General features: G+C 51.8%; 6 protein-coding genes across 6 annotated transcripts; 2 read left to right on the top strand and 4 right to left on the bottom strand.

The window, feature by feature from the left end:
- Nucleotides 1–485: 485 nt before the first annotated feature.
- BJX68DRAFT_261535 (regulator of chromosome condensation 1/beta-lactamase-inhibitor protein II) lies at nucleotides 486–3,765 on the bottom strand (the record flags this gene model as incomplete). The annotated part of the gene is made up of 3 exons (XM_071044169.1): nucleotides 486–1,442; nucleotides 1,497–1,933; nucleotides 2,022–3,765. 3 exons carry the CDS (start codon nucleotides 3,763–3,765, stop codon nucleotides 486–488), a joined length of 3,138 nt encoding a protein of 1,045 aa, XP_070905296.1.
- A 1,341-nt stretch (nucleotides 3,766–5,106) lies between these two features.
- Nucleotides 5,107–9,674, bottom strand: BJX68DRAFT_252178 (bifunctional saccharopine dehydrogenase/ubiquitin carboxyl-terminal hydrolase; the record flags this gene model as incomplete). Its single annotated transcript, XM_071042503.1, has 9 exons — nucleotides 5,107–6,987; nucleotides 8,176–8,428; nucleotides 8,490–8,640; nucleotides 8,690–8,786; nucleotides 8,835–9,037; nucleotides 9,091–9,331; nucleotides 9,398–9,414; nucleotides 9,469–9,549; nucleotides 9,614–9,674. 9 exons carry the CDS (start codon nucleotides 9,672–9,674, stop codon nucleotides 5,107–5,109), a joined length of 2,985 nt encoding a protein of 994 aa, XP_070905295.1.
- A 398-nt stretch (nucleotides 9,675–10,072) lies between these two features.
- On the bottom strand, nucleotides 10,073–11,064 carry BJX68DRAFT_88871 (uncharacterized protein). Its single transcript, XM_071049941.1, has 2 exons — nucleotides 10,803–11,064; nucleotides 10,073–10,727 (listed from the first exon to the last, which is right to left on the bottom strand). The coding sequence occupies exons 1-2, from the start codon at nucleotides 10,837–10,839 to the stop codon at nucleotides 10,183–10,185; spliced, it is 582 nt and encodes a 193-aa protein (XP_070905294.1). The 5' UTR covers nucleotides 10,840–11,064; the 3' UTR covers nucleotides 10,073–10,182.
- Nucleotides 11,065–11,520: 456 nt separating this feature from the next.
- BJX68DRAFT_261531 (uncharacterized protein) lies at nucleotides 11,521–12,780 on the bottom strand (the record flags this gene model as incomplete). The annotated part of the gene is made up of 1 exon (XM_071044168.1): nucleotides 11,521–12,780. One exon carries the CDS (start codon nucleotides 12,778–12,780, stop codon nucleotides 11,521–11,523), a length of 1,260 nt encoding a protein of 419 aa, XP_070905293.1.
- A 971-nt stretch (nucleotides 12,781–13,751) lies between these two features.
- Nucleotides 13,752–16,454, top strand: BJX68DRAFT_261530 (putative RNAPII degradation factor Def1; the record flags this gene model as incomplete). The annotated part of the gene is made up of 2 exons (XM_071044167.1): nucleotides 13,752–14,043; nucleotides 14,110–16,454. 2 exons carry the CDS (start codon nucleotides 13,752–13,754, stop codon nucleotides 16,452–16,454), a joined length of 2,637 nt encoding a protein of 878 aa, XP_070905292.1.
- Nucleotides 16,455–17,404: 950 nt separating this feature from the next.
- On the top strand, nucleotides 17,405–18,472 carry BJX68DRAFT_261529 (putative beta-N-acetylglucosaminidase; the record flags this gene model as incomplete). The annotated part of the gene is made up of 2 exons (XM_071044166.1): nucleotides 17,405–18,049; nucleotides 18,107–18,472. 2 exons carry the CDS (start codon nucleotides 17,405–17,407, stop codon nucleotides 18,470–18,472), a joined length of 1,011 nt encoding a protein of 336 aa, XP_070905291.1.
- Nucleotides 18,473–18,843: the final 371 nt, after the last annotated feature.

Here is an 18,843-nt window from a genome sequence, read left to right as displayed (position 1 = left end):
ATTCTCCGTTCTTTCGTCGATAACAGCGGAAGTATGCGCTATGTCGCAGTAGCTTCAGATAGAAGCGATCATGACGATGTTTTAGACAAGGATTACCTTGATTTCACGCAATCACATAGAATCTTGACATAACTCGCTATGACAGTCTGATTCAATAATCGCACAACATTTGTCCGAGATCCCACGCTACCAGCTGAACCCTGTCAGCATACCTCCGACGTGATAACAAGTGCAATTTGGGGGTGTCCGAAAGTAGGCAGAGTCTGATTGTCCAGTTCCATGGCGTGGAGGCATCCTCCTATTTCGAGGCGCACATCAGGAGCTAAGATCAAGTCGCTGTTCAAACTCTTGTTATTTACCTTGAATCACGAGAAACTGATGACAAAGGCAGGCAAATATATGACCAATATCCAAACATCTAAATCTTGCAAATACACAAAGACGAAAAATGATATATACAAAGTAGTACTGTCAAATGAGAATGTTTACTCAGCAAGAAGAATGGTGAACTGTGCGCCTGCAACTGCAGCAACGACTCTCGCGCCCTTCAGTGCACCACCTTCAATCACAGTAGCCGAGTCAACCTCCTTCTTGTGTTGCTGTCCAATCTCATACTCGTCATTTGATCCCCACCCGAATGCCCTTCTCTTGCTCGAAACTGCAAGCGAGTGAGTTGCTCCCGCTGCAGCACAGGTGACACTCCCGTCGATGCCAGTGACGAGGCCCGGCACCTCAAGGATTTCGTCGACGGAACCGTCCTCGCTGCTATGCACATGGTTGGTATCGATATCCCTGTCGGGGATCCCCAGAGCGTTGCCCTGGATGGCGCCCCAGCTCAGGCACCGGTTATCCTTGGTGACCGCGATGCTGTGCTTCATACCTCCGGTCACAGAGACAGCCTCTTCGCCTTGGAGCTCAGGTACCAGCGTAGGTTGAGACACTGTTGCTTCCCGTTCCAAGAATGACTCTGACTGGTTTGACTCTTGGTCAGGAACACCAGTTTGTCCATACATGTTCCACCCCCAGGAATACACCTCGCCGCTCTTCTTTATTGCAAACGAGTGATGCCCGCCTGCGCCAATCTCGCTGATGCCGAAGAACCCGCTCCGACAGTTATTCCCTGGGAAGATACACACCCGTGGAAATAGATGAGGATGGGCACATCGACCTCGCTTAAGCTGCTTTCGCCCTAATTGGTCCCTTGAAGCTGCACCCCAGGCGTACACAGAGCCTCTGAAGTGACGGGCTAAGACGTGCTGAGATCCCGCAGCCAGAGATCTGATATGTTTGAGTCCCTCAATCTTGATCGGCGTGAGCTGGCATAGGTCATTATCCGGGGAGAAGCCAATGATTGGCTCGCGGTCACCGTCATCGTTGTTGTCCTCATAATCAGAATTGTACGAGTCAATTCGGGCTTTCTCCTTCAGTTTGCTCTTGTTATCCTGTTCCAGGTTAGCAATCACCGTTCAAACTCCCAGATAGTAAAGGAAGCGTACCCTAAAAGTTCCCCAGCCATACACGTCTCCAAATTCCGTGAGGACAAATGTTGCGCTATCTGTTGCCACAACCTGAGTGAATACGGTATCATCTGGAAGGTCAGCCGCAGAGAAATCGACCTCTCTAGGCATGGTTTCTTCCTTGTTCGGTCTGGTCGACTGTGCTAACGGGTATTCGTCGTCATCCAAATTGCGGGACCTCCGCCCTAGCTGCCCGTCATGGTTTGCTCCCCAAGTAAGGATTTTATTGTCGTGGGTAAGTGCCACACAATGGGCTCCAGCTGCTGCAACCTGGACAATGCCAGCCTTTTTCTTTGTCAGGTAAGGATTGCGGGTTGTCTCTATGGCGTTGTCGTTTGAATGGCCGAGCCCGAGTTGGCCTTCCGTGTTCAAGCCGCAGACATAAACGTCAAGTACTTCGGTAGGGGCATTATTCACTATTGCAGAGCTTACTTTAGCAGTTCTTAGTTTTACATACTGTGTGGCAAGCGGATGGGAAAGGAGGGATAGGAAAAGGGTACGTACTCGGCTTCGGTCTTGTTCCACCTCTGCTCTTGCCCTTGTCTTCATTCGTCTTTCGTTTCTTGCTCGGAACAACTGTGATTTCGGTCGCCTTTCTTTTGGGCAATCTGATAGCAGTGCCACGTCTTTGGGTCTTACCGGGCCGGACCGTTTGTCGTCGTTTCGGTTGGGGCTCTAGAGATGGGGATCGGACACGGGATTTGCGCTTCACTCTTCGGATTGGTTCTTCGTCTTGCTCTTCTTCTTCCTGTGCCTGCTCTTGCTCTTGCGTTCTCTCCTTGATTGGACCATCCTCTTGCTGCGCCTTCTCGGAGAATACCAAGAGCTCGGAAGAAACTGTGCTGGGTGTTGGTGGCGCCGGTCCAATTTCCTGTTCTGACTGTTTGTCGGTGTGCTGTTCTGAATACGATTGCGCCTCCTGAGAGAATACCAAAAGTTCAGAACAGACCGTGCTGGGTGTTGGCGGTGCTGGTCCAATTTCCTGCTCTGACTGTTTGTCGGTGTGCTGTTCTGAATATGTTTGCGCCTCCTGAGAGAATACCAAGAGTTCAGAACAGACCGTGCTGGGTGTTGGTGGTGTTGGTCCAGTTTCCTGTGCTGGATCTGATTGTGACTCTTCGGAAAAGACGAGGAGCTCTGAAGAGACCGTGCTGGGCGTTGGTGGAGCGGGCCCAACCCCTGGAGCTGTTGGATATTGCTGAATTCCGTATGGCCTTTGCTCTGGCTTCGACTCTGCGTCACGCCACACCAAGAGCTCGGTAGAAACCGTAGTAGGCGTGTTGACTTTGTCTTCAACAAGATTTATGTCGTCCGACGCAGAGGCTGACCTCTCTTTCTCATCCTCCTCACTCGCCTGCTCAATCGACTGCTCCGTTTCCTGATCACTTCCGAACTCCCTCTCTTGCTCCTGTACTGGCTCCTGGTTGGCGCCTTGGTCGGATCCCTGCTCAGAGTTTTGGCTGTTCTCGGCGTCGGAATCTGAGTCTGAGTCTGAAGAGGAAGAAGAAGTGGTACCTCCAGCGCCCCTTTGACTTCCACCCCCCTCCTGACTTTGATTCTCGGATCTCTCTGATAGTTCTATCTCCACCGTCGTCGGGGTCGGCGGCGCCTCTTCCTCGACTACAAATTTCAGTACTTCATCAGCATTCTCGATGTTTTCTGGGTTAGGGACCGGAAGCTGCTCCCCATCTTCGCCATCCTGGGCCTGTTCTTGCGCTGGTTTTTGCGGTTCCGGGGATGTGGCCACCTCTGTAGCTTCTTCAGATGCTTGATCCCCTGCCGCAAAGTCTGAGGGTTCGTCAACGTCGAATGGATGGTTAGGGTTGAGGTGCGGATTTGAAAAGTTCTGTCTTTGGCCCTCGTCCCCTGCCTGCGATTCAACCTGTGATGAGGAAGTTGCTTCCTCTGTCGCCTCATCTGATTCTTGGTCCCCTACCACAAAGTCCGAGGGCTCATCAGCACCAAAAGGATAATTGGGGTTGAGCTGCGGGTTGGGATGCTGCTGAGCCTGGGTGTTTGGCTCCTGACCCTGTACTTCTTCTGAATCTTGAAATGCCTGGGAAGTTGGCTCGGCCGACTCCTCCGGTTGCTCCGCTGCACCAGAGCCAGCAGAAACGGCACCAAAAGAAGCCGTGGTCGTGACACGCCCGGTAAGCTGCGCTCTACGGACAAGCGCTTGCGCGTCGGCAGTGGCAAGCGTGCTGCCCACAGTTTCGCTGGACGACATCTCGGAACTTTCGTCGGACATAATTAGGGTTGAGTGGCTATAGTTGCCTTTTCGAAACTTGGGTATTAAGTTGTATAAACAGTGGAAAAGAATATTATATCAACGAGTATAGTATGTGTACATATGATGTAAATCAGTAAGAAAAGCGCACAGCGCTATTAAAGATATTTGACTTAAGAAGAGAATCACATCTGACAGGGTAAGGGCGACACTATACTTATATGCTTCGAATCCAAGCCTACATCATCCTTAACTATCCATTCCCTTACCGATGAATCGCCTAGTCATTCACCTAGTGGAGCACACTCTATACAGAGATCGCACACAAGAATGAAGAAGGCTGTGAGTGTAGGCAGTGGGGTATTCTTTGTCGATCCATTATCATTATCTGATACTCGTACTCTAGAAACTCCGTCCTTTCAACTGATATCCGCTGTTCGTCACGCCGTTCAATCTTCAAAGATTCGAAACTGGTGTGAAAGAGGAAGGAATAATGAGATGAAACATTGTCAACCGCGGACTAAAATAACTTGGAAGGGTTGACAATGACTGATATCACCTTGCTTAGTATCTTACCTCGAGAAGTGATCTTTCCTTTCTTTTTTCCTCTGTCTCAGAGGATAGTAGGGCTGAAGATTCTATTTATGGGTAGTTTTCATTTAGGAGTTCTTGAAGAATAGGAATTTAGCACTGAGTAAGGTATAGGGCGTGATTAGACGTTGACAATATTGTCACCTGGTTATTTACCCCAAATATTTTTGGATAATTTCAAGAAGCTCGAGTTATTTTGACCCGCATCTTAATTTCGAGGAATGTGTCGGGCAACTTGTACAGATCCTGGCTTTCTCGAATGTTCCTCTCCCATACCCAAGTGGTTATAGCCAAAGGAATCGGCTCCGTGCGAACGGACAATGAACCCTTTGTCTTGCCCGTCTATGGCATCGGACTGCATATTGATCGAGATCAACAAAACTAACAGATGATTATATGGTACATATATACGCCAACTATATTTGGCCTTGAACGACATAGTATAATATCTCTTGTGTTTGGCTTGGGAGTCTGTCTTGAGCTCTGCGGTTTCAAGCCTCAAAGCCTCAAGCCCGAACCAGGTCTGAAGTAAAAAGTCGAATGCATTATTCCCGAACCCTCTATTTTTAGTTGAAACCATTGTGAAAAATAACAAGCACAAGGCGATAACGAAAAAAAAAAATGTGACGTCTATTTCATCAACCGCTTGAGCACAACCCAATATACCTCCGTCTCTACGCAAGCGAGTCTTGGTTCCAGAACAACTGGAAATGGAATTTATATACGAGAGTGCAAAATTCACAGTTCGAAGAGGAGAGAGTCTTGGCCCGGTCAAGGAAGCTCATTCGGCGTCTTCTCTATCTCGTAGAACAAAAGGTAGACCTCCTTCTGCATACCCAGGACATCCGAGGTTTTGCACTCCTTGATCTTCTCGTCGGAGATGCGCCACCACCGGTCAACCGGTTTGCGTCGACGGCGCAGCCGGGAGGCGACGGACACTTCGGTGTCTGTCGCGGATGCATTGCGGTCTGCGAGGGATGCTCTTGACATGGGGCTGCTGAGGCGGGTAGCGTCGAAGGATGAGCCGCGGGGTGCGGAGGTCGGCGAGAGGTTTTGTTTAGAAGTAGAGTTTGTGCTTTGAAAGGAGACTCGCGAGCTGCTGGATGTCGTTGGGCGCGGGGAGGGATGGGAGGTGTTTAGTTGAGAGGATGGGCGCGATAGATCGGTTGTTGACGGCGAGCGCGAGGGCTCGGAAGGGGAGAGGGATGATGGGGAACCTGTTGAGGCTGGGGTGGAGATGTTTAGAGCTGGAAGGTCGGGGTCGGTGCCGTTGCGAGCGGGGAGGCGTGGGCTTTGTACGCGCGAAGGGTTTTCGCTAGTTGCGCGGCTCTGTGCGTAGGAACTGAATACATCTGGTGTTGAGAATGGAGGATAGAGGTGGTTCCGTCGAAAAGACTCATAGTGCCCGCTGTTGTGACTACCTTTGTGGCAGACGATTGCGAGTAGCTTGAAGAATTTTTGGTTGAGAATACCACCAAGGGGAAGCCGCTCAGGGAACGACACTTTTGCCGCATTCTTTGTTGAGCTGCTTCGGTCAAAGATGGAGCGCGAAAGATGGACCGCGATAATCTTGGGAAAAACTGTAATCCGCATGTGTCGAGCAATTCTGCGCTTCGGCGCGTGTTCTGCTGGGGGGAGGGTGACTCCATCCAGAGCAGCTTCTGGATCAGTAGCAAGGGCCGTTTGGATCTTGTCAATCTCCATTTCTAGAGACATCTTCTCCTCTGTCGAGCGGGATCTGGATAGATCTTTCATTTTGACCTCAACGGCGTGTTCCAGCCGGCATTTGTCGCATCGAAAGTCGTCAATATACTCGGTCTTGAGAAGACCATCAAAACACGCGCTAAGTGTGGTAGAGCTTTTCTGCGGAACTTGTAGCGTCAAATTGACAAACGACGTCTGGTTTGGTTTGTACCTGTAGCGGCAGAACTGACACTCGATCTGAGACTCCATCTTGCCTTCGAAGGGAAAGCCATATTCGTTGTCAATCTCCTTGAGCTTTGTGTCAATAATAGCTGGGAGGCCATTCTCCGTGCCGTCGTCGACTCGCACTTCGATCTCAGTTGGGGATTCATCCTCTGCAGAGTAATCCAAAGCCTTTTGCGCCCTCTGACGGGCTTTGACACCAGCATGATACTCATCTGAAAGGCGTTCGGCCACAATCTGCAGAAACTCCTGCGCGTCTTGCTGGTTGCGACTGATTCGAGTCCGATAAGCAAACTCTAGCGCCTGAATGAAGCCACGCGCCGTAATCGTCTTTTTATAGATTGGGCGCTCATTCAGCCGATCTAGCATCTCTTTGAGAGCTCTGGTGACAGTCCCCTGCTGCAACTCTCGGACCCTGTCGGCCCTCTTCTCGCGTAGCTGCTCATCTGGGTCAGGAAGTTGATTATAGATCTCCGGTCCATCGAGCTCACGTCGATGGAGCTCGCGGATCAAGTACAAGCGCAAATCCCCCAGGCCAGCAAGTGCCTGTAGTACTGAGTTGATAAAACAGTCGTTGGCGGGATTGGAGAGCCCGACGATGCTCTTCTTGCGGTTGCCTCCCAGTTCATCCCCGTCAATCGTGTAATTCGGTCCAAAAACGTAGAACAGAGCGACAGCCGCGAGAGACGCCCCCGCCGCGTACGCGGCGACCGTCGTTGATTTTTCCTGCATCAACCCGCGGGTTCATGTACCAATAATGCTTTCTGCTGGCGTTCTATTGGTCTTCCATGGGTAGCGTACAAAAGTCTGCCCGACTGTGGTCGAAAACAAAGAGGAAAAAGCAATTCCTGTCGCCTCCTCACAATTTTCTGGAAGGTCTATCTTGGTCGCTGAAATCCCTAGAGCTGTAGTCCTCTTGAGGCCGAGTGGGTTAGGAGTGGATGGAAAGTCAGCCGTTGGCGAATAAATTTGCCATGGGACCCCAAACCAAAACCAAGGGAAGGCTGTGCGGACGGACTGCGGAGAGAATTGAGGCCGGGGTACAGTAGTAAGGCGCGCTGGCTGGCTGGGTTCGATCCTGCAATCACGGAGCACGCCGCCTCTTAAATAGGCAGCACAATAAACCTCGTATCTCAGGAAAGAGAGCAGCCACGGTGTAAATGTAATCTGCAGAAGAAAGAAAGAGAGCAATCACTTAAGGCGGGAGAAAGAATGGGCGTGCAGCCGCTGTCTTGTTCGGATGTTCTTCAGAGCCGACCGCACTCGCTGTAGTGGCCGAGTCTCCGACCCCACATCTTTGTGCTCACTGCTCACTCAGGTTGGCAGCGGGACCTCATTGCCTCGGAGTGTCAGCACTAAGCCAATGGTGGTATTGAGATGTCCGCGATGATGGACGCCGGAGTGGGCGGAAGAAGCGGTTTTCGTTTCGATAGCCTTGCAGATCTCGGGCTAGTTGGCGAGACAGACGGTCTGTGACGCTGACGAAACTTGACTGGGCACAACTTGTCTATATGTGCCTGCGTCGACTCGTCACTGTGAGAGGGCAACTGATGCAAGTGTGCTGATGAAGTGGGGGTAGAGTAAGACCTCGGCGTGGGATGGGGAAAATGCAATGAAACGGTGGAGATGAGAAGGGAAAAGACCTTGCTGCAACAACCCGGGTCGGCGCCTGAGGACACAAGACTCCCAGTCAATATAGGCTCAATAATATCAGGCCGTCGGTGAGAATTAGCTACTCCGGTTGATATGCCATTCTGAGTCGTTACGCTGTCTGGTTCGATCATGTGCCTCGGTGTCATCCATAACTTGTATGTTCATTATCTAATTTAAGCTTTTTTGTTCAGGCAGCTCTATTCGCAACTAATATAGAATATAGATTCTTCAGAATGGCGACGTCTAAGGCAAAGTGGCGACCTTCTCCTTGAAGAGATCCTCCGCCTGCTTCCAGACGCGAGAGTTCTCCCGGTCCTTGAGCTGTAGCAAGCTGGGCAGCAGCGCCTCACTGAACATCTCAGAGCTCTCGCGGGGAAGAAGCGACGGAAGGTGATCGATGCTGATCACACTGAGAGGTGTGCCTTGGGCTCCGGCTGGGAGGGTGACAGGTACTGTGGGCTTGTCAAAGGTGGTAGTAATGTTGTACACGGGGATTGGGTTGTTGGGGTTGGTGCTACATGAGGAGGAAAGGTTAGCAGGCAATGATATAATGGTCCAATACGGATTGTCCTTACGTGTCAGCGCTCACGTCACAAATCACAGACAGGCGACGGTTCGGTGTTGACAGGCTCTCAACGTTGACAAAATCTCCGGGGAGCTTAGACGTGAGGTAAATGCAGTTGACGAAAATGTCAGAGTCTTCGACAATCTCCTTGAAAGGACCACCTTGGACATGTTAGCGAGCACGTCAAGGAACAACTAAATGGGTACAAACCCTTCTTGGTCTCCTCCATATCCCACTGAATGATGTCGGACTCGGGGATACCAACATCTTTGGCGAGCTGCACGGCTCCACGACCGCAACGTCCAAGCTACTCCGGGTTAGAATTAGATGATAAAACAAGGTGGAGAGCACGTACAGCTCCAATAACGAGGATTCTAGGCGTCTTGCCAGACTGCCTTTGACCAGCTGCGAGCGACTCCTTGACAGACTCGATCAGAAGCTGCTGGTTGGCATACGGTGTCTCACCGGGGAGGGGCTCTCCCTCGGGATGTGTCAATTGCCAGGCCCAGTTCTTGACGGCAAGCGCAGCACCGGCGTATCCAGCAGAGAAACCAAAAGCTACGCATCATTCAGTATGGCCTCAAATAACCAGAAGAGCAGTATCAACCCACCAGCAACACGACGACCAACATCATCAGTCAAAAACTCCAAATCCAAGAGAGTGCCTCCGCCACGGGGCCACCGAGCAAGAACCTTTTCCCAACCAGCTTGCTCCTTGTAGCAGTGTGCGAAGGAAATGTGAACGTGCTCGAGGGGGAAGTCCTCCTCAGGGAGTTCCTTGAGGCCGAGAACATAGGCGTCCTTGGGGGCATCCTTCACCCACGATCCTTCTTCGACGAGCGGAGCGCCGACCTGTATTATTATGGTCGATTAGAGTTGATGGATGGCGACAGCAAAGGGAGGGCTATTTGATCGCACCTTGGCGAACTCCTCGTCTGTTGGAAAGCTTTATTAGCCGAGTGACACGAGTAGGGTTCTAGCAAACATACCATCAAAGATACTCTGCGACGAGCGCTCGATTGTAACCTCATATCCAGCATCAATGAGAGCCTTACAAGTGGTAGGGGTCACTACCCATCGCATGAATATTAGTATTCAATGACTCAAAAGTATGAGAATTCGGAGGTCCCATACAAGCAGACCGCGCCTCGGCGGGCTTAGTCTCAGCGCGCAGCCAAATCTTGTTAGAACCCATGGTGTAGGTAGAAAAGTCAATTGCAATTCTATGGGCAGATGCTCGATGGTGAATTCGAATTGACCGCAGCAAGGACGAAATAATAGCTTTTGTATGAATTGATCAACTATGACACCGACTTTCCTTCTCTGGCAATAGCGGGGGAAATTATTCTGCAATGCCGCGTTTTTCCGTTCCGGGGTGAGTCAGCCTGCCCTGTCTCAAGCATTGCCGATGTCGGCATCTCTGCGCGACGCTCATTCCATCAATCAGGAGCGAATGGCGTTACATATTATCTTATTTGGATAGCAGAAGCATCCTTCAGTTCTGTGGTGATGAATCTCATATTGAAATTACTCAAGACATTGGGGTTTTTAGCGGACATGATAGCTGCTTCGAACATGCTTCGCTCCTCATTAAAGCCACAACAGGACGTCGTACCTCCCATCCCTTGGAACGACGTCACCGCCTCCATCTTGTCCCACATCCGACAGGGCGTTCGGAAAACACTGTAAGCACTTGATGAAATTTAGGATACGACTTTGGTACGGCTGCGTGTGCGACTACCAATACCATCGGTAGGAACATCCTTTCTGACCGTGTCCTTGATTTTCCTGGGCCGGCCTCCCTTCTTCTTTTCGGTTGAGCCTGAAGCCGGGATAGCCTTGCCATTTTGCGCCGGGGGAGATGAGATGCCATTGGCTCCCACGGCGGCATCTGCGGTGCTGCCCTCGCTCGTTTTCTGCTTCTTGGTGTTTGGCTCTTCCAGTTCTGCCGGCTGTTGTTGCTCCGCGTTGGGCTTTTCCGCTTTACCTCCAGGAGTCAAAGTGACATCCAAGTCGCGTTTCACGCCTACGTTTGGCTGCCCTTGTTTGGCTTCTGGCTCAGGCGTTCCATTGGATGTGCCATTGGCTGAAGTAGAAGGTTGCCCGCTGGGCTTTGAGGTTTCCTGTGGTTCTGACTCGTTGGTTTTGAGTAGAGGGGGATCCTCAGTGGAAGGTTTCGAGGAGATTTGAGTTGAGTGTTGCAACACCTCGCTAGAGGTCAACTCGCCATCGGGGTTGCCCGCAGGTTCTAGGCGTCGCAAGATTAGTATTCGCTGTTTCAAAGCGCAAATCCATCAGTATGTTTGGAAAGACAAGGACATACCGGAGACGATCGCGGTAATGGGGGGTGCAGACGCCATTGTGTTGAGTCGGATATAGTAAACGCCGGCAACTATGTGTGGTACTAAGACAGGTTGTCGGGTTGGTAAAAAAAATTCTCGAGTAAAAGCAGTCAAGATGATTGCTAGATGGAAGACTATTGAAGCAAATCAAAACGTGAAAAGAGCGCCAGCTGAAGGGATGAGGTGGGAAGAGCGAGGTGAGGTTGCGCAGTGACGTTTACTAAGGCAGCCCAGTGGTGTTCATCTAGACTAACCCATTTCTTTGCGGAGAATAGTAATTTCGGCTCTTCCCCTCTTGACCTCTCGGAGCCCCAAGGTCTGCGAGAAGTTAACGCAAGGCACGCTAAAAGACCGGAAACACAGCACCGGGTAAGCATAATCAAGCCCTCATTACTTGTGTTGTTGGTAAGCATGCCAAGACGATTACCTAGTACTCCGTAGGAGTGGTGCGGCTGGATGTGGAGCTGAATGCGGAGATCCCTTAACCGGGACCAGGGCACTGTACAGTCCAGGCCAGCACAACCCAAGTCGCCAGCAGGTATTCTGTCTTCTCCATGTCTTCTCGCTCCATATCGCATATTGATGCAGGAACTACAAGGCCAAAAGCAGAGATTGGTGTCCCATAGAGGTTGGGGCATCCTGGTTGTAGAGTGTTGTACTTCGCGAACTCGCAGAAAGTGAACGGTCAAACTACACACTTCATGTGAAAGCCAGGTCCAAACTAGAGAGAAGGTCCTTTTCTTCAGATGAGATATGGTAGCGAGACTTGGTTGTCGCGCCCAACCCCTGATCTTCCTCCAACAACTGTCGCAAGAAGCCCGCCAAAAATAGACAATCTTTCTTGTTCTTGTTCTCATCCAAAACAGCCAGAGCACGGAAACACGCCCTTATGTGTTTCTCGCGTTGTGCTGTACCCTGATGACCGTGGTATTCGAAAGGTGCATTTCGCATGTATTTAACAAGCGGTTTGGCATTAGGCTGTGTTGGGTGGCAAAGAAGCACGACAGCCCTGTTGAATGTCTCGGGTAGCAGCACGCTCAACATAATGGACGCGTATCGTTCATATAATTGTGGTGATATCATGTCTTTTGCGGTTTCGCGTAAAGTAGAGGTGCAGAGAAACATTCCGGGGCCGGTCAGCAACTGTTTCCTGTCCAATGTTGTGTCGCTCTCGGATGCTGTGATGTAATAATGCAAAGCAGATTCGATTCCACCACCGCATAATATCTCTGCTTTCAAGAAGCTACCTAGCAGTCTATTGAAGGCTGAGATGGCAAAAGCATGGTTCACGCGTTGATCTCCAATGTTGGAATGTTGCAGCATCCGAAGCCAATCCAATATCGTATCATGCAGACCTTCAGCAACCATGAACTTGGTCAGGTCTACCAGTACTTTACCAGACTCTGCCATTAAGGGGGCTTTTCGTGTTTCAGGCTTGACGTATCGAAATAATGCCATCTTCGCCGACGAATTGGACATATGCCACCAGGAAACAACTCGAGAGCCCGCTCGAGAATCTTTCAAGGCCTTCACAAAGTCCTCCCCCTTGTGCGGGCTGGCAAGGAGCATCTGCCAGCTGAGACAAAGGCTGACCGTGTGTATAGTAGCAGATCCCGATGCAACTGATTCGTCGAATACTACCATTGGCTCTTTTGCCAGCCTCGGATCATCGTGGGGCGAAGCAACGGATCTCGGAGGCGTCACGCTGAAGAGCGGGTTCTCAAGAATATTGCGGAGATGTTGATCGGTAGCATGAGCGGAAGAATTGGAATGCTCCTTCACGGAGGAGGGCTGCCCATTCGAGGCATGGTTGTCGACGCTGGTCGGATGTTCGCGATCCAACTCACGACGGAAGGAGGACGTAAGGGAAGTGAGGAGCTGCTCGGACTGACGTGGAGTACGGGGCAACGGGAGATGGATCTTTGACCAGGGAGAAAAATTTCTAACTGCTGTCTTCATTGTTGTTCCCAGTTCGTGGTATTCGGGCGCTGAGAATACTGAGAATCCAGTCTTTGATGCTTGATCAGACAATCAAACGATCGACAGATGCAGGATTGCAAGATGAACGGGCGTGGGCGGTGAGAAAGGGTTCCAGGGCCGCCACTACCACCAACCTTAACCTGCCACGATGATGATTCCGGAATGCCTACTTGGGCTGAACCCCTTGGAAGGCGATCAACACGGAAGCGAAATCAACAAGGGACCCTACAAACTAGTAGACATAAGTTGAGCAAGGACAACTCCTTGGTTTACCGGCTTTGGGAGGATCTGTAACATACAATCCCATGGGTGAATTGAAGCCTAAAAAGATGACGAAACCACCCACAATAAGTCAATCCAGCCATCGCCATCGCTCAAAGAACAGTGTAAAAGGCGCCGCGTAGTTCCTCGGGCGGAAATGGGCAGTCGCATTCAGATAGAAATAGAATCCAAGAAGCAAAAAAGCAGTCAAACCGTCTTTGTCTCCCCTCGATTTATCCAATCCTCGCGCGGGCCACGAGACTGAAGGACAGCCACTCGAACCACAGCTCTCTCTGCCGGTCGCTGGTCGCTCTCCACTGAAAACCTCATTTCTGGAAACTCTTAACTTCCTCTCCTACTACCCTCCCTTCAGTCCAAACTCACTCTCCCCGCCATTTCTGTTGCCGTCTTCTTTTCTTTGCTGAGAGCCTTGTCTTCTCACTATTTCAATTCCTTCTCTGACTCTCCAGCCCCCCAGCGGCTCCCCTACCGTCGTTTCGGTGCTGGCCTCTCTCGTGTGAGGCTGCATCTGTGATCGTTACGGAGGACGACAACACTAACGAACCTCTTTTTACCCGCTTTTTCTTCCACTCGCCGCAGCTTATTTTCTTCCTCCCGTCTTCCCTAGACTTCTTCGAGCTCCATTGCACCTCTCCCTCCTGGAGATCCAGATATTTCATCGACAAGACATGTCTGAAGTTCAATCGAGGTCTTCCGCCTCTCGTGGCAGGGTGTCCGCCCGTGGTGGGCGTGGCGGTTACAGCTCCAGAGGTGGTCGAGGTGGCAGCAGATCCACAAAGCCTGACACTACAGAGCCCACATTCGAGGACGAGGGAGAGCTCGGTCAGATGAAGAAGAAATACTCGGACACCCTACCTATGCTGAAGGAGCTGTTCCCCGACTGGACAGACGAGGATCTGGTTTTCGCTTTGGAGGATGCCAACGGTGACCTTGAGCAGGCAATTGATCGCATTAGTGAAGGTTCGCCCTCCAAACTCAATTATTGTTTCGTGAATGCATCCAGGCTAATTCTTTTGTTTCGTACAGGTGCCGTCTCCCAATGGGGAGAAGTAAAGAAGAAGACAACCGATCGGAGTCGTCCCAAGGCGAAGGAAGTACAGAATACTCCCACCGAGCCAGCCACAACCGCCGTGCGAGGAGGACGCGGGGCGCGCGGTGGATTTGAAGGTCGCGGTCGCGCTCGTGGGGATCGTGGCCGTGGCGGTCGCGGTGGTCGGGCCGGTGCTCATGCCAATGGGGCGCGCACTGAGAAACCAGCCGTTCCTGCTGAGATCATCCCCGTGGTCGACTCGGTGACTACCACCAGTGCTGTCCCAGCTGCCGAAACAGCTACCCCGGAAAATGTTGTTACCTCTGATACAGCACCAGCGGTGCCCGAAGGTACGAAGAAGGGCTGGGCTTCATTGTTCGCGAAACCGGCAGTACCTCCTCCTCAGAAGAAACCTGCTCCTGCTCCTGCTCCTGCTCCTGCTCCTGCTCCCGCCGCCGCTCCCGCCGCCGCTCCCGCTCCCGCCCCTGTAGATGAAAAGCCTGCCGTCGCTCCGGTCCCAGAAGAAACACCTACCGAACCCGAAGCAGCGCCCGCACCCGCGCCTGTCCCTGTCCCCGTCCCCGTTCCCGTCATCCCCATTGCTGCAGAAAAGCCTGCGGCTGTTCCTCAACCGACAGAGGAGCCGCAGATCGCAACACCTCCCAGCGCTGATGTTGAACCGTCCAAGGATGATTTGACAAAGAACAACCTTGCGCAAATTCCCGATGTTTCTCCTCCCGTCCCGACCGCCACCGCTGCCAGCACCATTGGCAGCACCATTGACCCCAGCATTGCCGCAGCTTCAACCCCCGCGCGCCCCACGCCCAGTGCTTTCCCAACCAGCGCTCTGAAACAGAGCATCCGCACTCCGGGAGCACAGCGCCGCGTCATGGAGCAGCAGGAAGCGGTGGTTATGCCAGGAAACCATGCCGTTGACCGTACCGCTGTGCAGTTTGGCAGCATGGGACTAAATGAAGCTGATATCGATGAAAACAGAGAAGACACTGAGACCCGTGCTCAACCTCCTCAGCATTCCCCTGTTGCCCCGCGTGCTTCCTTGCCTCCGTCCACCCAGGCTCCTCAAGCTCCTACTGATGTCCCTGCGGTCTCGCGCCCTGCTCCGGGTCTGCCCCCCGTTCCTCAAGCTTCCGCCGCTGACAACTCCTTTTCCGACTTTGCTCGCTACACCGATTCTCACAAACCCTACGATCCGTTCACCCAGCAGGTTTCTCAGCCACAGTCGCAAGTTCAGGAGCCATTCGCCAACCAAGCTCCCATTCAGCCGACCGCCACCACCGGAAGCGATTTCTCACCGTTCTACGCTGGCGACCAGCGCCTTCCTTACACTTACTACAACCAGTTCCAAGATGCCTCGCTTGCGCAGCGCGCTGTCGCGGGATTCGGTGTCTCTGGTGCCGAAGCGCAGCCACAAGTCCCCACCTCTCAACCTCCTAGCCGCTACAGTCACGTAGAGGCTGCCCCCAACAGCGGTCATACGACCCCCAATCCCACCCTTCCTGGAGCGGCGCAGACCCCCTCCGCCCAGCACATCCCCGGTCAAGGTGCTGCTCACGGCTACGGTTACCCATACCAACAGTACTACTCCAACCCCCACTATGCTTCTTACGTGAACCAGTACGGACGAAGCCGCCCGATGTACGATGATGCCCGCCGTTATGAGGACCAATACATGCCTCAACACACTCAGTACGGCTATGGTAGCCAGTACGGTCCGTATGGTGGCAAGGGTGGTATGTACGGCCAGCCCCACGGGTTCTCCTACGATCACTCTTCGTCGCCTGCCACTGCAGGCACCTTCAACCAAGCCATTCCAGGCCGTGACTCGGTCTATGGCCGTACTGGATCCGCTCAGCCCTCCGAGAGCCAGCAGTCAGCCGCAGGCACCAGTGCGTTCAGTGCTGCCGGCATGGGAGATGTCTTCAGCCGTGGCCAGGGTAGCTTCGGGCAGAACCAGCCAATTGCCCAGCAAACCCCGGTGACTTCCGAGGAAACGAAGGCTTACGATGCTTCCAAGACTGGCGGGCCCAGCCCTTCCCTTTCGCAAGCTAACCGTCCTGGTTCTGCGACCAACACTCCCGGTCAGTCCCAGAGCCAAGCCGGCCTTCCTCCTCTCCAGGGTCAACAGGGCCAGCAGGGCTTCGGTGGCTACCCCCACCTGAACCCTCAGTACGGCGGCTTGGGCGGCCTCAGTGGTCACCAGGGAGCGGGAAACCAGGGCCATCACCAGGCCACTGGCTATGGTAACTACGGTGGTGCCAGTTTCGGTAACTACTATGGGAACACTGGACGAGGCGGCTGGGGAGGTAACTACGGACACTAAAGAATCATGGCGTTACACATCTTTCCGGGTGATGACTTTTTCTTCTTCCTTTTTCACGATTGATTAGGGACAAAGAAACCCTAGACTCTAAAATCTTATAGTTCACTTGCGGGATGCCTTTTGTTCCTCCTTTCCGTTTACCTCATCTCATGTCTTCTCTCAGTGTAATTTCTACTCTCACTGGGAACTTGGCTGGATTCATTATCTTCTGTTGCTTACTCATTTGGACTTGATCGTTATTACTGTCGCTGTTTCTCATGCCGGGTCGTGGTTATGATGTGTATTGAAATTGGTGGGAAAATGCTTACTTACTTATTTTCTGCCTTTTACAGGGTTTCATAACAACTGGCAGTATTGTTATTTGCTTGCGATTTCCTTTTCCTTTCTGTTCAGTTTCCCCTGTTTCTTCTCCTCTCCTCATTGAACAAAAAAACCTCCTTCGTCTTCCTTACTGTCGGCTGCGCTGCATATTTTGCGTTTCCTGTACTACATATTTGGGACAGTTGGGATTACACTGATGCAAAACAACTGGGTTAGGCTGGGGAATGGGAAAATCAAGCACGAATCAATTGATTTGGGTGGCGTTGCAACAATATATTCCTATTCGAGTAGTGAATGAGTAGATGTCTAAATATGATGCACTCTGGATAGTTAAACTGTCGTCCTTGGGGGTAGAAACATATCTTCATATTTACCCAATAGCAAATGATAAGCTTCAGATGTCTAATTTTCAGCTTCTGTGACACTTTGACTCGAGTCGAGTCTAAATCTTAAGACTCTTGCTACTGCAAGGCGGGCTCTACTCCGTAGAGGATCGTCTTGGCTACCAGTCTACTACTAGTACGTTGTATCCAAATGAGGGGTATTCGGTCTCCGCATCCAACACAGCTGTTCTCCTCCCTCTCTCCTCACCACGAATGTTTCTGAGCAAACTCATTCTACCCGACACCATGCCTGAACCTCAATTCCAAATAACCCCTCTAGACATATCAGCCGACCTCGCCGGCGTAACCTCCGTCTGGAATGCCTCTCTCCCAGGCTACCCACTCCCCGCATCAAGCCTCCAGAAGCTCATTCCAAAGCCAACAGCGCACCATCTTGTCGCGCGAACAAGCTCACACTCACCAACAACATCAGAAGGCAAAATCATCGGCTTCGTTTTATCCTACCAATCACCAACCCACCACAGCGGCCCATCCGGCTACCTCGCCGTCCTCGCCGTGCACCCGAAACACCACAACAAGGGCATTGGAACGGCGCTCATCTCCGATATATTGACCTTTTACAGAGCAAAGTACACACCATGCAACGTGATCCTGGGCAGTTCGTTCCCGAGGTTCTGGCCTGGTGTTCCGAGAGATCTACCAGATGGGGTAGTTAATTTTTTTGCGAAGAGGGGGTTTCGGTTTCGCGATCCGGGGATGAGGTCCGTTGATTTGTTTCGGGTGATTGAGGGGTTTGGCACTGAGCGGGAGGCGAACGTCAGTAGGTATGTTGAGAGGGCTAGGGAGGGTGGGTTTACGTTTGGGGTTCTGCGTGAGGATGGGTTTGAGGAGTGTATCGAGGGACAGAGGAGGAATTTTGCGGATAATGCTGTTTGTTCATCCGCACTCTCTGTTCCTGATACAAGATGGACTGATAACATGGCATAGGCCTGGGTCGAAATGTTCGAGACGCTGGATCCCAATACCCACCCATCAAGCATAATGGTCGCCTATGCTCCAGGCGGGAAACAAATCGGATGGACACTCATGCTCTCACCCTCTTCACCTATCTTACAGGAAAACTGGGCTCTCCCGCCTCTCTGCGGTCCCGATACTGGCCTGATTGGCTGCGTTGGAATCGATCAGGATGCGCGCGGGACGGGAATCGGCCTTGCGCTTGTGAGCCATGCAATGGAGGATATGAGAAATAGGGGGATTCGCGGGGTGTTCGTAGACTGGGTTGCTATGGAAGGGTACTATGAGAAGCTGGGGTTTGAGGTTTGGAGGGGATATCGAGTTGCGGGGGTATCATGAATTGTTGGGCATTTTGGTATCATCCCGAGATCCGCATAGATCCAAGCCTTCTGTGCTTAGTGTAATAGTGAAATGCTGCCGTAATTCGGTTTTGATTTACTCGGTTGTTCTCGAGCATTGTATAATTTGTTTGGCAAGGCCAAGTTTCAGACCCTGATCTCGGAGACTTGATGAAAGGTTTCGAGATGAATTATATAGTTCAACCAAAACAGGAGCGTTGATAAGCCCTAGACCCCGCTCCACTCCTTATCCTCTATGCCTAGTGCCCTCTTTCTGAATAACTCGGCTAGCCCACAAATACTCTCCAAACAGCCTTCAACTCATCATCAATATCAAGGCTCTCCGTAAATTGGAAACCCAGTCTTACAGCC

Source organism: Aspergillus pseudodeflectus (genome assembly GCF_044049435.1).
Source record: "Aspergillus pseudodeflectus strain CBS 756.74 chromosome Unknown BJX68scaffold_2, whole genome shotgun sequence".
Classification (NCBI taxonomy): Eukaryota; Fungi; Ascomycota; class Eurotiomycetes; order Eurotiales; family Aspergillaceae; genus Aspergillus; species Aspergillus pseudodeflectus.
This window is presented reverse-complemented; position numbering and strand designations above follow the sequence as displayed.